The 16,865-nt window shown below is 38.0% G+C and overlaps 1 protein-coding gene across 1 annotated transcript in view; it reads right to left on the bottom strand.

Moving 5' to 3' along the window:
* Positions 1–16,865, bottom strand: part of LOC117551405 (CUB and sushi domain-containing protein 1-like) — a gene marked incomplete at its 3' end in the record, with an annotated part of 111,317 nt that overhangs the window by 31,392 nt on the left and 63,060 nt on the right. Inside the window, exons 6-8 of the mRNA XM_034224292.1 lie at positions 16,570–16,647; positions 5,290–5,371; positions 2,236–2,360 (exon numbers count right to left, since the gene is read on the bottom strand). Of these exons, the coding sequence (XP_034080183.1) occupies positions 2,236–2,360; positions 5,290–5,371; positions 16,570–16,647 (285 nt within the window). The remainder of the gene's footprint in view (positions 1–2,235; positions 2,361–5,289; positions 5,372–16,569; positions 16,648–16,865) is intronic.

Raw genomic sequence — 16,865 nt, 5'->3', positions numbered from 1 at the left:
TCCTGCAGTCACAGACACCCAACCACACACTCTTACTATAATACAATCTGACAGGGACCCTATAGTGTGTGTCTGAGCACAGAGACTTCCTGTCCGTCAAACACACCCACAGCTCAAGGCGAATACTGTTGCAACTATGAAGTGTGTGTGACATTGTCCTTCGGACACTTGCTGTCAATGTAAGTGTGTGTTGTGTGCACACACACTTTGGTGTGAATGCTCTCTGTCTGCCTTTTTATTGTGAAGTATTAAACCCAACAGGGTATTGTCAGTAAACATGCGGGTATTGAGAGCCCCTGCATCATTGCTCTGACACTCACTGTTATTTATTTAGTCACTCAGCCATTCAGTCAGAAAGTGAATCATGATTTCAAAACATCAACAAACACCAAGTATAATACTTTGATACCATTCACTGTGTTTTCAAAGAGAGTAAACTTTTATAAAATGCCAGCAAAGTAAAATACCCAGACCCATCTTCCATAATGTCAGTACTGTAGATGGCGATGCAGTTATTCAATCTTTATTTCAAACTCAAGGTCTATATCACGTACAAAATACACAACAATAAATAAGATTAAAAAGCTTCACAAAAACACAGATGAAAAACATAACATTTGCCTCCAAATCATGGAAGAGAACCGGGTAGAACTCTTCACAGGGTTAATTAAAATCGAGATAAAATGATTGTCTGACTCTTCTAGGCGACACATGAATTTGTACATTAACTTTCTTAAAAGGGCTTGACAGGTAGGAACCCCCAAGTTAACAAACAGCTGGCTGGCACTGTGCCATCTTGGTACCCTCAGCAGCAACCTATAGCATCATTGTATGCAACTTTTAGTTTTTGCATGCTGCTAGCCTTGTAGTTACTCCACAGGTGAGCCGTGTACAGAAAGCTTTAAAAAGTGATACCTTGACATCTACAGAGCACTTGTGAAATGTCCGCATTAATATGTTTGCCTGGGCATACAGTTTGCAGCGCTGTCTATGGATGTCTTTGTCATCTGTGAGATCATCAGAAATATAATGACCAAGGTACTTCATCTCACTGCACACAAGTAGAATGTTGCTACTGAGAATAAAATTAGGAAATACAGCCTTTTTATCCTCTTTACTTCGCACAATCATGATGCTACTCTTCTTGGCGTTATACTTCCTATTAAAAATCAATGCCATATTGGGAACAAATCCTCAGAAGCTGTACGGGGAAAAGATGATTATATCATCTGCGTACATAAGGTGGTTGACAACAGTAGCACCGATGACACAGCCAGTTTTACACAAGTTCACTTTCCTAGACAGATCATCCATGTACAGATTAAACAGGTCTATTGTGTTCAATATTGTATGTTTAAAGCAAACTGGTTTATTTGTATTTCTAAGTTTTTTAATGACTTTGCATGGAGAGCTCTCAGCTCTCAGTGTGCTCTGAACCTTTCAACCCTCCTGAGCAGAGGAGCTCAGACAGGGACCGTGTGACTGTGTCAGTGTCCAGGCTGATAATTGAAGGTGAACAGGTTAGACATCAGGGATTTGTGGCTTTGGAACAACAGCACAGGGATCTCAGGCAGCAGTAAACACCATAGCATAGGTGGACTTTGTTTATCCTTTTATTATGATCAACAAATCCCCTGAAGAAAGGAAAACTAACAATGAATCTATCCGACTAACACCCTTTGTGTGGGCAAACTTTAATACAGCTTACACATTCCTGCCATGAGAGTCCACTGATAACCAAAACCTATTAGAAGCACATTTCATGTCATGACGTTGCATTTACGTGACATGCTCCTGCCTTATGGTGAACATGTATAGTATCAGTTACCCTCATTTGGACCCCCTGGACCTCTTGGAGGATAATAGCTGGACATCAGGGTTGATGGTTTAATTCCTGGCTTATTCTAACTGTATGCTGAGTGTCCTTAAGCAAAGCATCACTGTATGAATATGTATATGTGAATATAAATCTGTTATTTGTCCTATTTTATTGATGTGGGGCAAAGTTGTTATTAATGATGCTATGTAAAAGTATACATAGTTGCTTTATGCACACAGTATACAATCCAAACAAAGATAGACTCAATGCAAATCGATACGGAGCAGCTGGCGTGCTTTGAAAGACACGTCCTTAAGCTGTGGGTGGACATGAACCTATTGTATGAACAAGCTCAAACTCTAATGCATTGACACCTAGTCATAAGAGTTTCAGAGGGAATGACAGGTGAAACTTACTTCTGCAGATTGGTCTGTGGTCACTCCAGGCAGCCAGTGTGTCAGTGACTCGCTGACAGGTGATACTTTTAGATCCTTGTAGTACATAGCTGTCATCACAGCTGAACTGGACGCTGGATCCAATTCTATATAAGGAGACACAACAGGAACAACACTTGTCAAAAAAACAGTAGAAACTCTATCAAATCTAGCACCCACTGCCTCATAAGGGTGATATTGTCACACTTGTAGAGACCTCTTACACTCCATCTAGGGTTATGTCTTAAGAGAACTGAGAAGGAAGATAATTGTAGAAGTAATGTATGAATGATGGCCGTGATATTAATGATGCAGTGGCTTTTAGATCCCTGTGGAACAAATCTGTCTCCACAGATGACCCAATTAGGATCTATAATTCCTCTCTTAATGTAAGACACTTTATCTTTTATCACTTATGCCTTTTTCTCAATGACTGATTTGCTTTCCTTTTATTAGTTCATTCTTTCCCTTTTTCACTTATCTGGCCTCGCCCCTCATCATTTGCTCTTATCATTCCTGTGTTCTCATTTTCTCCAACACCCCGCTGTCTACCTCGTGAGAGGGACATTCAACCATCTGAGTGGAAGACTGCATGGTGTCTTATCTGCAAAGCTTAATGTCTCCACCCCGCTGATGCACACCACAGTCTACCACCTGGCCAAACATTTCCTACGTAGGGTTCTGGGTGTTCAGAGGCTCCACCCTGTTGTTAAACACTGTAGAGTTTCACTGCCTGGCCAAATCTCTCTGTTAGTGCCTTTGTCACGGAGGGTCGGGTCATTCACTTTACAGCTTCTGCTACTTAGGCGACGCTGAAAATAACTCCCATCCAGACGCATACTGTGAAATTTACAATTACAGGAAAGAAAACTTTGTTGTAATCTCTATTTCCGAGAAAAGAACTAAAAACCTTTCTGCTGCAGTTGTGTATGTGAAAGTCAGTGAATCAAAACTGCCGTGACACACTAAGTGACAGCCACACGCAGTTCTGCACTGCCCAACAGTGACAACTCTTTTGTTATCTCTACAGCAATGTTCTCTCTCTCTCTATTTCTCCTGTTTTACTTCATCACACCCCAACTCTGTTCCAGTTCCTGCTCCTCAAAGCTTAATGATGATTACATACAAACCTGTTACACACACCAACCACATCCATGCCAACATGCATACAAACTGGCACACGCTCAGAGACAAACACACAAACATGCACACACACTGAGGTAATGACCTTTCACTAACTCAGACTCCACTAAACTCCACTAATAGTCCCGCAGAGTTTGTGCAGTCAAAGTTGCTAATGGTAAAGAACACACCAGGAGCTGGACATTAAAAGATGATTATCCTTTAGAGGTTTTTTTGGCCTGAAAAATGTATCGTAAAATAGTATACCCGTTTTGATGCTCTGACAATAAGGAGAAAAACATATACGCAATTTAGCCGCCACTGATGCTAAGTGGTTGAGTCATAGGGAGAGGTGATCATTTTATAATTGCTCACTCCTGACTAAATGAAATAATGTCTTTCTTTGTACTGATAAGATGGCAGACATCATGGAGTGAATCATTTAAAATCCCCATGACCACCAAGTCCTAGTTTATTGGCAAATATTCTACTTTTTAAAAATGACTTCCCATTCTCCGTTTATAACCCTTTTATAGGTAATGACCCTTTAAACCTCCTGGAGGGTCATAAGTAATGAACATTGTTAAATGCTGATGGTTAACAGTGGGTCTCTGGACAGGCTGCCCAGATCATTTGCTCTATGCGATTTTAGTTTTTTGTCAAAACAATCACAAATGCACAATATTACATATGCTTATGAATTGATGCATTCACACACACTTGACCTCCATGCCCAATGTCAGCCCTCCCCGGTCGAAGAATCAAGCAGTTACACTCTCAGAGGAATGACCTTTTTTTTTATTGAGTGTGTATGTGTGTGTGTGTGTGTGTGTGTGTGTGTGTGTGTGTGTGTGTGTGTGTGTGTGTGTGTGTGTGTGTGTGTGTGTGTGTGTGTGTGTGTGTGTGTTGAAAATTATATATCTGCAGGTTATAAACTATAGCAGCTCTTACTGTCCTTTCCTATAAGGTTGAGGGTTGTGTATTTCTGCTGAAGAGCACTAAACAGCCTTCACCTTTATGAGGATTTAAAACACTGCAAATAGGAATATATGAGATTTTAGTTACATAAGGTTGTTCACATCTCAAAAGCCGGATCTATAACAAAAGGTCCCCAACAGACATACATTAGTTATGATGAGGTATAAACCAGAAAACACTTCAGTCTCATGGAAAACGGCGGAACCAATTTGGAACAATTCTGGGAGCAGAACTGGGACAGAGTTGTACTCACACTCAAATACAGAAACAAACTGTGGTTTATGAAGAAATAACTTCTAATCTGAACTGGGCCCTTAAGCCACAATGTCTGAAACCTCCAAATAATCTAGACATACAGAAACATTCTTATTTGAAAACATGAGGTGTCATCAGATCTAAACTAAGCTTACCGAGCTTTTTTCCTCCATTGCACATACACGTATTTTATAAAGCCAGGGAAGGGGAACAGCTCTGGAAACTGTGTTGTGCCAACAAACATAATGTGTTTTTTCTAAATACGTTTCTGTTTAGCCTGCTGCAATATTTAATGTTCTTAAGTAACAGTTAATCAGTCAAAAAATACCAGCCCACGAAGTTCTCTCCTGATCCTTTTGATTATCACTCAATTGTGCTGGCAACTAAGCTGTTCTGACTTGTAAAAAGAACAACATCAACATAGCACATGCACATAAATTGAGTTAGCATCCCCTGTCTCCCATGTCATCCAAACAATGTATGTGCCAGGATTTAAGTCCATTGTCAGAAAAATACTTTTGGGTGAGAACATTTCTGCAGTCTGGAATCTATATGCATATATTATTGATCCACAGGCTGGTCACAGGATCAAAAATATCTAAGGCACTTGTTGTTGTTTAATACATTTGATTTGGCAAGGATTGACTGACAGCAGTTAAGTCTGGAATAGAGGGAACTTACTGGAAGGTTGATCCCATCCTCTTGCCATTTTCTGGAACTCCAGGATCTGGACAAACATCCCCAGCAAGACCGCTTTGACTCACTGAAAGAAAAAGGCAAATATATGGTTAGCAGTGTGCATTTGCAATGTGCATTTGAAGAGGATATTTTCACACACTTTAGGGACATCTTATACAGTTTGAAACATGTACGGCATAAATTAATGCTGACAGATAAAACATTAAACCAGTTCTCATATCACTTTCTACAGTAAGCTGAAAGTGAGATGGGATTAAAGTCACCTTTGTTATTGTGACCACAAGCATCCAAGTCTTTTTTTAATTTTTCAACATGTGATGACTGTCAAGGATTTAAGCAGCTCCAACAGTGAGAAATATCCCCATCTGTTTTTGAAAATTCACAAAATTAGGCAGGCAGCCTTTGCATTTTGAAATAGATCATTGCTCAGTTGACACAGCATCATGTTTGAACAATACACAGGCCTCAATATAAAAACAAGGTCTTCACCTTTGTTTTTCCACCTGACAGATATAAGAAAAAACGATTTAAGGATTTAAAAAGTGTTTCATCAAAGAGCATCAATGAAAACCCCCATTATGAAAATCCTGTTGTAATACATCTCTCAAGGGAATGCTCCAAAACTAAATAAACAAATCTCAATCACCTTGCTGGTCAAAAGGAAGAACAGAGAAGAAAAATGCCACCAGGGATGTTTTTTTTAGTATATACTTTAGCTCTTACAAAGTATGTATTGTTGCATGTATTATGCATACTATTTGGGTATAGCATTTCCTCAACTAATGCACAAAGGATTGTCGGTTAAAATAGCTAGATAAGTGTGCTGTCTTGCATACTGCAAAATGCGTCCAGATGCATTGGGACGTTGTGATGTTTTTGCAATCTATATTTGAGATATTTATTGAAATGTATTTAAAAGGTATCGTAGTAAAGGTATTTATATGACAACATATATGTTTTAATTTGACAGCAGGCATGTTAAGCCTACTTGCAGTGCTCTCAATTACACATGTGCTTTACCTGCAATGACAAGTCAAACTTTGTCTAAGAGGGGGGATTCTGGGTTTTTCTTGTAGGCCAATTATAAATTGGATAATATTCATAAAAAGAAGAGTCAACAACCATAGATGATTTCAGACAAACAGTGAATGAAGTCTTCCATTATAACTACAAGGCTAAATTAAGATACACTATAGCTAAACTATACATTTTACGAGTTTTTACATTTACGAAATGAATACAAATATTAATTAACCAAATATTCTATTCACCAAACCCATAAAGACATATTTGCATGTACTATGCATGTCAAATGTAGCTAACGTTACCTGGTTAAAGTACGTAGGCCTACGTAGCTCGACGTTAGCTAACTGTTGAAGACACATATTACATCGATAAATGAGAACACTCGGCTTCCTCTCATAAAAATAAACCAACTTACATTCATATAGTGTTTATTTAGCCTATATTTCAGTCATTCTTTATCGCCTATTTTTGTTGTTTTTCTCCGTAAAAGTGCGTTGCTGCCAGTAGCCAAAGCCGGCTAAAAAGCCTCAAGTCAATGCATTTAAAGGCAGTCGGTAAATATCATAACTTTTTCTTTTTTTAAAACGTTTTAACTTCATAGGTCGGTGGGAGACGAAGATGTTTTACACAAGCAAAAGTGTTTTTTTTTAATACTCTGTACTAATATCGTACTTTGTGTCACATTTGACCCAAAAAAATCAAAAAGTATTAGCATCATAACGTACTCAAAGTAGCCTACAAAATGTAAAGATATCCAACTCATTTCAGGATAATATGGCACTAATGTGCATAAATTAACTCTAGGTTAACGGTAGTACTTTTGCTATCACTAATAGGCTTCGGAGCGTGTGTCGAGTAATCCCCGAAGCTTTTTGTGAAGCATGTATCGAGGCTTGTATCGTTTTGTGCCAGTGACGTCATCGATGACAAACGAAGCCTCGCTGCCTGTCGATACCACGTGACTGCTTCACGAAGAGATTCAGATCGGTTGAACCGTTGAACCACAACGCTCATAATACCAATGGATGTATAATAAGAACCATATTACCCCTCCTGTACCCGGGCCCGGTGACATGATGGAATCAAGAGAGCTCAGACCCTCACCTATATAGAGGTCGGAACATGTCATAACGTATAAATAGATACAAGCATAAATAAATGTAGGAATAAAAACATGAATAAATACAGAAATAAATACAGGAATACATATGTTCCAGTGTTTTTAGGGAGCTTTAGTGTGTGTGCTGTGGCTCAGCTGGAAAGCAGTTGACTCACGACCGCAGGGTTCCTGGTTCAACGACTGAACAATACGTATTTTTTGTTGTTTATAAAAGCTACAGCTAAATGAGACAATGTAGTTAATAAATGTATTCTTTGATATGGTTTAGCCTTTCTCAGGCTACAACATGGTTAAGTTTATGAAGGAATGCAAATCCCTCTTTGCAATGTTTACCAGCCTCCTTAGGCTTTTCAATCACAATCATTCAACTGGAATAAAAACAATATTGTTAACATGAAGACATGATTTAATGTTCGTTGTTTAGAGTTATTCTAAGGCTTTACTCATTGGGAACTCGGTATGAGATAGAGCACACTGTTGAGATGTCCAATCTGCCTGTTTTACACACTTTGACCAACAGGGGGTTTGTGTTCAAATGAAGCCCATGATGAAGCCTCATGAGATGAACCCTTTTGCGAACCAATTGGCTGGAAAGCTTCAAAGCTTCATAAGGCTTCATCTCACCATCACTAGTATTAGGAGTAGGAGATTATCCGGCTGAACAAAACGTGATCCCTCTTAAATGTGTGTCAACCACAGACCTTATTTCGAGCTATTTTCCAAAATCCTATGGAGAAATTGCATTGCGTTTTTGACGAAGGAACCGGAAGGAGTTTACTTCCGGGTTTTAGGACGCGTCACTGCGGTTCTCAGCCAATAAACGAAGACATGCTTCCTGCCAGGAAGCATGCACATTTCGTAAAGGGATCAATAGTTAACCTACATGATGATTATGTTTTTGTTAATGTTAGTTTGTTTGATTAATCTGAATCTTTGAGATAGTTAGTTAAATGTAGTGGAGTAAAAATAACAATATTTTTGAATAAAAGTAGAGTAAAGGTATGCAGGATTTTGTGCAAAGAAAGGCAGAAGATACTCACAGCAGAACAACCTTGATATCTGTTTACTAAGTGATTCCTACTTAGCAAACAGAGATCTAAATTCATCTGTAAGATGTCACTGAGATGTTTGACACTTTGTGCTATGTGAATAGAGAGCATAAACATTTGGAGTGATGTAGAGTAATTCAACATTTGTACTCATGCACAGCCATTTTCAATACTCAGTATACTATTGTATGCTTACAAAAATATATTGCCTTTTTACCTCACTTTGTTTATTTTGACAGCTATATTTATCATTAAAACTGACATGATATTAAAATACATTGGAAATAATATTTACATTACAGTATGTAAATGTATAATATATGTTGCAACTTTTTCCTAGTTTTAAACGTATAACATTTCCAAGGACATTGAGGTTTTAAGTGTAGAAAGTTTTGAGATGATGCTACCTTTCCTTTTGCTTGCTTTATTAAACAAAAAGGGAAAACCTCCAGGGAGGAATTGTGGAAAAAATGGGTTTTAGATTAAACTTTTAAATTAAATGGCAAAAACATTGTGTTGTTGAAATGAAAACCAACACGTGCGGCGATCTAATGAAGAACACTGCCTTCAGTTCTCACATTCATCTCATTCCCTCCTACTTTTCTCATCTATCTGCATGATCTGGTTTGTTCCTAAAAAAAGAATAGAGCAAAAATGCAAAACACATTGCAATTGTCGTCCAGCTCATATTTGGGATCTTCCATTGGTTTTAGACTTTGCTGGCGGAGAGCATCTGCTGCATGCCTAAAACCTAATGTAAATGTAAATGAGACCAGACAACATGACAGAAACCAGTTTAGACCAGCTCTGTCTTAATGGAACTCTGTGGATGAATAATGATGGTTAGCAAAAAAACTAAGTATAAAGGGAATGGAAGGATAGAATAAATAAAATGGAAATGAGGTGAATGCTATAAAGCAGGGGTGGGGAACCTTTTTCCTCTCAAGGGCCATTTCAATGTTTACAATATCCTCAGAGGGCCGTACAAATGATTGACCTCTGCTTAAAAAAACTAAAATCACAGCCTATTCATTTCATTATGTGCAAAGAAAAAGCAACCTCTTAATCCAGATATCTCACCATGACTCGCGCATGCATGCACGTGCACGGTGTGGCGTGACCACCAAAACAGAAAGATATGGACACAAGATGTGTGCAAATGTATTTAGTTTCCTATCCATGTGAACATGATTTAAGTGGGGGGGGGGGGGGGCTAACCTCTTCCAGGGGGGTCCGGGGGGCATGCTCCCCCGGGAAGATTTGTTTTTAAATGTTGAAGTTAAAAGCATCAATCTGGTGCACTTTGAGAGCAACATTAGGAGATCTATGGATACATCTCTCAACATCCATATGAAACAGAACTGTAAGCAGATTTATTTTTCTTTATGAATATGACAAATCACTCTCCTTTCAAACTGTATTCTTCTTTATTAATAACAACTTTTTTTTACTGTCATATAGTATTTTATACCTGTTTACTTTATTCTCTTGTTTTTTTATAACTATAATGATCATAAAGATGTGGCTTTGCCTCACTGGTTGGAGAAAAAGCGTCTTATATTCGTTAGCATAGCTAGCTAACCAGATGCTAATAACAACAAAGTTATTGACTGTATGACAGATGAGCAGATCGCCACTGGGCTTTCAGCTAAAGACACAGACACGCAGAAACTGCAGCATGTGTACGGCTCCTTATGGGTACAGCAATTTCTGAAGTGCTGGAGTGGCGTTCTGGTGCTCCCCGTCAGAACTGCACCCCTGTCAGACGAGACATATACCACGTGATGATGACACGTTAGAGTCGTGTTGTGTTCAAGGACCCTGAACTTGGCTAGGAAAAACAGGCACTCGCTTGTTTAATTTTTTTGCGGTCTAGATTTCTTACATTTTTTCTTTTTTGCGTGTGTTTATAAATTACCTCGAGGGCCGTACCAAATTGTCTCGCGGGCCGTATACGGCCCGGAGGCCGGAGGTTCCCCACCCCTGCTATAAAGGGACTACAATAACACAAAATGAAAAAAAAGAGAATATCCTGGAGAAAGACCAATGTCTGACCTTATAATGTCTCTGTTTCTTTCTTTCCATCTGTTCTTGTACCTGTCTCACATGCCTCTCTTTCTGTCTTCCTCATCTGCCTCTGCTCCCACACACTCCTTTACTTTTGTATTCTCGCTTTGCTCACCCCGCTTTTTCTCTCGTACACATTAGCTTCAATTTACATTGGGTGCGGATGTGTGGTGCATCATAGAATAAAAGATGGATGAATGATTTGCTGCATTTGGGTGATTGTGTTATGTGTATTCTGAGGGGTTGTGAACGTATTGATGCTGTGTATGCGTGTTTGTATAAGATATGATGCAAACAGAACAAGCTGCTGTGTTTTTGATGTTCTGTCCAAAATTCACCACAGAAACACAGTCTAAAAGCACACTTTCTCAGGCGCACTCTCTCATCCCTTTCTCTCTCACTTCAAATGGCTTTCATTGGCATCAAATACAAAGGTTCATATGACGAAACAAATCCAGCTCATGCAAACAACATGAGATTGTAATAGAAAATAAAAGCTGCCAAATATCTAGCAATACTGCTGGGCTGATGTCAAAAATCCTCAAACTGACTTAATCCCATAGGCATATTTGCATTTAAAAGACCTTTCAATGTTTAAACACAAGCTTATATTGCATAATAGCATTTCCACATCATCAAAGTGTCTTCAGCAACCCTTCATCTCTAAAAGTCAACTTTTTAGGGAATGTGTAAAAGCTGATTAATTTTCTCGTTGGTGTATGTTATATCTGGCATTTCTGACGTCTGTACTAGAATCCACTTCATATCTGCTGTTCATTCTATAGACGGAGTTTAAACTCACTAAATGACTCATTTCGTCCTATCATTTGTGATAAAAATATTCACTATATAATTCCCAGATAGAGCAATGCCATGTCTGAAATGTTCTTAGATTTCAAGGAGCCGACTTAGCAAGAAGTAAAGAGTATTTAATGCTGCAGTAATGGGATGTTGCTGAATATAATATATCATGTTCTATACTAATATCTAACTTTATGCAACTTTATACCTTTTCACCATTACAGTTTTGAAGGATATGCTATACTATTAGTTCCACACAATGTATTTGAAAGCTGTTGCTTATTTGTTCATATTCAAATGTCGGTTTCTCTATGAAAGGTGTTTATTAAGTATATATTGCATACTGTAGGTTACAGATACATTTTTTCTATCCACTGACAAGCCAGTATTACAATAGTAATACATCAACTGTTAGTTCTAGCTATCACAAATACTTGGGAAGGTGTGTCACGGAAGTTGTTTACCAAAAGGAAACCTATCCATCGTTGAAAAATAAAATGTCTTTTATAAATACAAGGATAGCAGATGAATGTTTTCTGATCACTTATTTTTATCATTTAAAAAAATAACAGAAGGTATCACATAAGGTTTCGTCAGATTAAGGTGAAATCATGTTATACATCTTTTCAGAACGTTTCTATAAAAAATTAAGGATCTAAATGATAAGCTTAAACTACAACCAAAGTGTGTCGCATTAGATGTTTGAAAGTAGTATTTATCAATGACCTTTGTGTCCATTCCTAAATCAGTCTGTTGCAGAGGTGTAGAATCTGTCGTCGATACTAAGCAGGTTAGGCGGCACTAGCAACTCTTTTACGTTAAAGTAGAGGGAGAGTTCAGACCAAAAACGCTCTTAGAAACGGGGCGAATGAAACAAGACACACTAAGATATGTACACAAAGGTTGTACAAAACATATAATAACTTTTCTGGTGCTAGTTTTCTTTCCAGTGGAAAGAGTCACAAACCACTGGCTTGGGGAGTTGGACACAAAAAACAGAAAACACTGGCTTGGAGTGCAACGTAAAGACGGATAAACAACAAAAGATATATTTGCATTCAGGATGCAAAGCCGTAAAGCGTACTAGTTTATTTACTCTATTAAAAGAGCCGACAGATGAACCATTAAAAGGATCCTTGGTCAAAGAGTCAATGACAGAGGATGCAAGAGGAAAGAGAGCGTGGGAGAGTCTGTTGGTTTGTGTGTGTACAGTACGTGTGTGTGATCAGCTGACATGTATTTCAGGTAAGGGCCTTTGATGTGCTCTTCAGATGCCTGCTGGATGGGGCGAGAAATGTGTGAAGTGCAGTTTGTTAATATGCTCTCTTCTGCTGCTCCCCTTGCTCTTCTTGTTGCCTCTTATCCACTCTGCCCTCTCTCTCTCCTCCACCTTCCTGTGCTCAAAGGTCATCAAGCTGAGAGCTGAAGTCTGCAGCCATCTTCCCGCCAATATTTTGTTTAGCCCATTCAATTTTTCTACATAAATGTGCCTGTTATGATGCTGAGTCATAAAACACAGCATAAAAGAATATTCTTATGGCAACACGCTGCATTAGCGTGAGGTATTCCTGATGAAAACACTGATTACAAATCACACTCTCACAATAATGATTCATTACACTTCTAGGTCGTTGTCTAGGGAGTACAAGTCCTTAATCACAATCTCTCAGCTTCTCTATAATTATGACACATCCTCAGCAGTAAGCTAATGTTACCGCTGAGAGAGGGCAACTGCAAATGCAAGATGGGCTGATTTAAGTTGAACTATTTTACATTCTATCTAACTATCTATCCATCCATTTTCCATCTATCTAGTATGACTTAAGGTTCTAATCAATAGTCAGTGTGAGGATTATTCATAAACGTATCACTCTCAAACTGATTTAAATGTACTCTCATGTGTGTCTGTCTATTACACTGTGCTTTAATATAGGCTAGAGGCTGCTTCAGAAAGTCTTTTAGATTATGATTCATAAGCACTCCATTCTCTAGACAGGTAAAAGTCATTATCATCAGTCTCTGGTTCTGTGTAATGGTTATATAATGCATCATTATTTGCCATACCACTCTAATGTCACTAGTGGGATACATAGAGTGTTGTTCAAAGACAGGCTCGGGACCCAAAGTGGACCCTAGCTTTAGTTTTTTAAAACTGTATTAATGATCTATGATCCCAGATTGATGAACTTATTGAACAACATTATAGTGACCTATCTAAGCCTTCGACTGAATGTGTAAACCCACATTTACTCAGTTTAGGTCCCCATTATAAAAAAGGCTTGTATGTTTTAATGAGCATCATCCCATGGTGAGAAACTAAACGGATAGGCCTCCAAAAAGCTTAAGGGAGCCCAGAATTACACCGATAATAGTCATTATCATTATTCTTTGGCTCCAAATTGTGATTAAACATTGTTCTCTGCAGGGTAGCAATCATTTTAAAAGGGGGAAAGCTTACTTTTGAGAGTCTTGAAGCACATACAGAACCACTGGTGATCACTGTGGTTTTACATTGTTATGAAACCCACACAGGATTATGTGCAACGGAATCTGGACCACACTTACTGACTTTTTACAGGTGAGATTTACTGCCTGTAGTTAGCTTGTGTTTCAAGTTAATATGTATTTACGAAACATAAATAAAATAATGTCAGCGTGGGAGAAAGCTCCAGAGACCATGAAAAGAGACATACTTCGCAACAGGATCTTTTTTTGTTACTTGGCTCTTCTTGTAACAAGCAAATGCAAAAACGTTTGACTAAGCAGAATGACTTTGGGCAATTCTCTCACACGAAAACATGTGTGCGAGTGTGTTTGCATATATGTCTATATCTGTGCATGCTTGTTATTTTTTTTGTAATCTACAGTAGATTGTGTGAGATCCAAACTCTTCTGAGCCCCACATCAGTGATAAAAACAACAAATTGATTTGCCCAGGGAGCTCTTCACACACACACACACACACACACACACACACACACACACACACACACACACACACACACACACACACACACACACACACACACACACACACACACACACACACACACACACACACATAGCAAGAAGTGTAATCTTAATTGCTACAACACATGAAAAATCACACAAGCACATACGATTGCTTCTTCACATACAGACACAAAAACACCATGGTAATTGCACCAGCACATGCTTGGCTGAGCGTGTAAATCAGTAGAATTATTGATGAGGGTCTTATTATGGAGCTAAACCCTAAGGAATGGATGAGGTATGAGCTTGAGCTTATGTGACGATTAAAAGCCTCGGTCACATGATCTGAATACAGTTTCAGAGGCATCTCAAGCTGCTAACAAATATGTCTGCCATTTGTAGAAATATTCATTGCATCAATCATTAAAATTCATTGTTTTTCTGCCTTGTGGTCAACATAATATAGAAGTTTATTAGAAATCCTATTAGCTGCAACTGAGCTAACGCATCTAACACCCATTTAAACACTACAAGCACAGAAGAGTTAGTTGGTTTTTATCTGTCTTTTTAATGTGATTTATTAAATAACAACCAATATGTAATCCTCTCTACAAACACTAGTGAAGGTGGTTCTTCTGATGTTAAGATATCATGAAGCTTAACTTGAGCAAATAAGTAAATGCCTAACATAGAAACTAGAGGTATATTTTATTGGCCTACTGTAAATACCAAAATAAACTGCAAAAATGGTCACCTACTCTCAAAAATAGATGCCAGCATTACAATGTGACCTTCTCTGACAAAGCTTTGCTTTTGTTTTCAATCATCAATCAATGTTTATTTATATAGCCCAATATCACAAATGTTACATTTGTCTCAGTGGACTTCACAGTTTGTACAGAATATCAGTATGACAATACGACACCCTCTGTCCTTAGATCCTCACATCGTACAAGGAAAAACTTCCAAACAAGGAAAAACCCCACAGTTTAAAGGGGAACATTTTGTTTTGTTTCCATTGTATTCCTCTAATAAACCCAGGAAGCTTACAGTCAGTTCCTTGGGAAAACATGGGGTTTGTATGTGATAAAATCCACACATGGCAACTTGCCTGAGATATGAGAACAAAGTCAATCCTGTTCATCACAACAAATGGGAAATCAATTTAATAATTTAAAGCATCTAAATTACAGCCTCAAAATGCAAAATAATATAATAATTATCTTTGACATGTAGTCATGCTTTGTGCTCTTGGAATAATAAAAAAATTAAAGGCTTTCATCATGTCAAAAACAGCGATGTGAAAGGCACAACAACATCTACTTAAATCCTTTTTAAATGACATGCAGGGTATTATGCAAGCAAAGAGCTTGCACATGAACAGTAGGGGAGAGAGGAGAGCCGAGTGAAAAATAATGTAGCAGACAGAAACTAAATGGACTTTTTTTGTATTTTTGTACTTATCCTCCATATACTAGCCCTCATTAATGTCCAATATAGGACTGTACTATTTCTCTTCTGGCTTACAATACAAAATGTACCCATTACATAATGACTTCACCTGAGGGAGAATACACTGTCACTTTGCAGGATTCTTGGCTGCACTTTCAGAGGGAACAAAAAGATGCAGTGGGCACATTTCCAGCTTTGTCGTGAAGAACGCAAAACCACCAGACTCTACTTGAAATTTAGAAAGTTAGATTGAAATAGAAAGCAGAAATGGATATACAAGAACTTGTCCATTGGAAAGCAATAGCTACGCCAGCAGAAATTGAGCCATTATGCTACATTGAGTTTATTATGGACTGTAGCAGATTATTCTTGTGACACCAGCTGAGGGAGGTTTACTGTGTGTGGCAAAAGAAGACTTGAAACGTTTTCCAACCAAAATAACAGCGACAAAATGCTACGGTATTTCAGTTTATTAGTGACAAGTATTTGTAATAAGGATGTTTAGATTTCATTGGTTGGTTTGTATTGAACTGAAAAAATTGATTGTTCCCGTAGCATAACATAACATGTCTTTACAAATACTAGGTGTATTTTAAAAACATATTCACTTCTATGAATACATTTGACTTCTGTAAGCACAAATATTTATGGATTTTGGTTTTTATTTTGAACGTTGTTGCTCTTGCCACATCACACCAAATGTGTTTAACATTAGTTTAAAAAGGTTTTTCAACATGGCGTAGAGTCACACTGCAAAAACAACAACAACAACACAACAGACAACAGTTTACTTACAGACGGCATTTTTGTGACTGGAGTCTTTACTGGGCATCATCTTCACCCCTCTGGACTTCAACTCTATTGCTTTCTTCACTGCATAGTGGAAAGGAAAGGGAGTTAATTAATTTAATTATGAATAATGCTTTATTAAACTTAAATTACTGTATATCTTTTAAGCATTGCCATTTAGTACACATCAGCTATGCATGCAATTCAGAAAGTGCTTCCAGCTCTTCTAATAACAAACCTACAACAGTGCAACAGTGGCAGGAATTGAAAATTAGAACAAGGAAAAAAGAAAGGACACATTA

The sequence above is a fragment of the Gymnodraco acuticeps genome, unplaced genomic scaffold, assembly GCF_902827175.1.
Source record: "Gymnodraco acuticeps unplaced genomic scaffold, fGymAcu1.1, whole genome shotgun sequence".
Classification (NCBI taxonomy): Eukaryota; Metazoa; Chordata; class Actinopteri; order Perciformes; family Bathydraconidae; genus Gymnodraco; species Gymnodraco acuticeps.
This window is presented reverse-complemented; position numbering and strand designations above follow the sequence as displayed.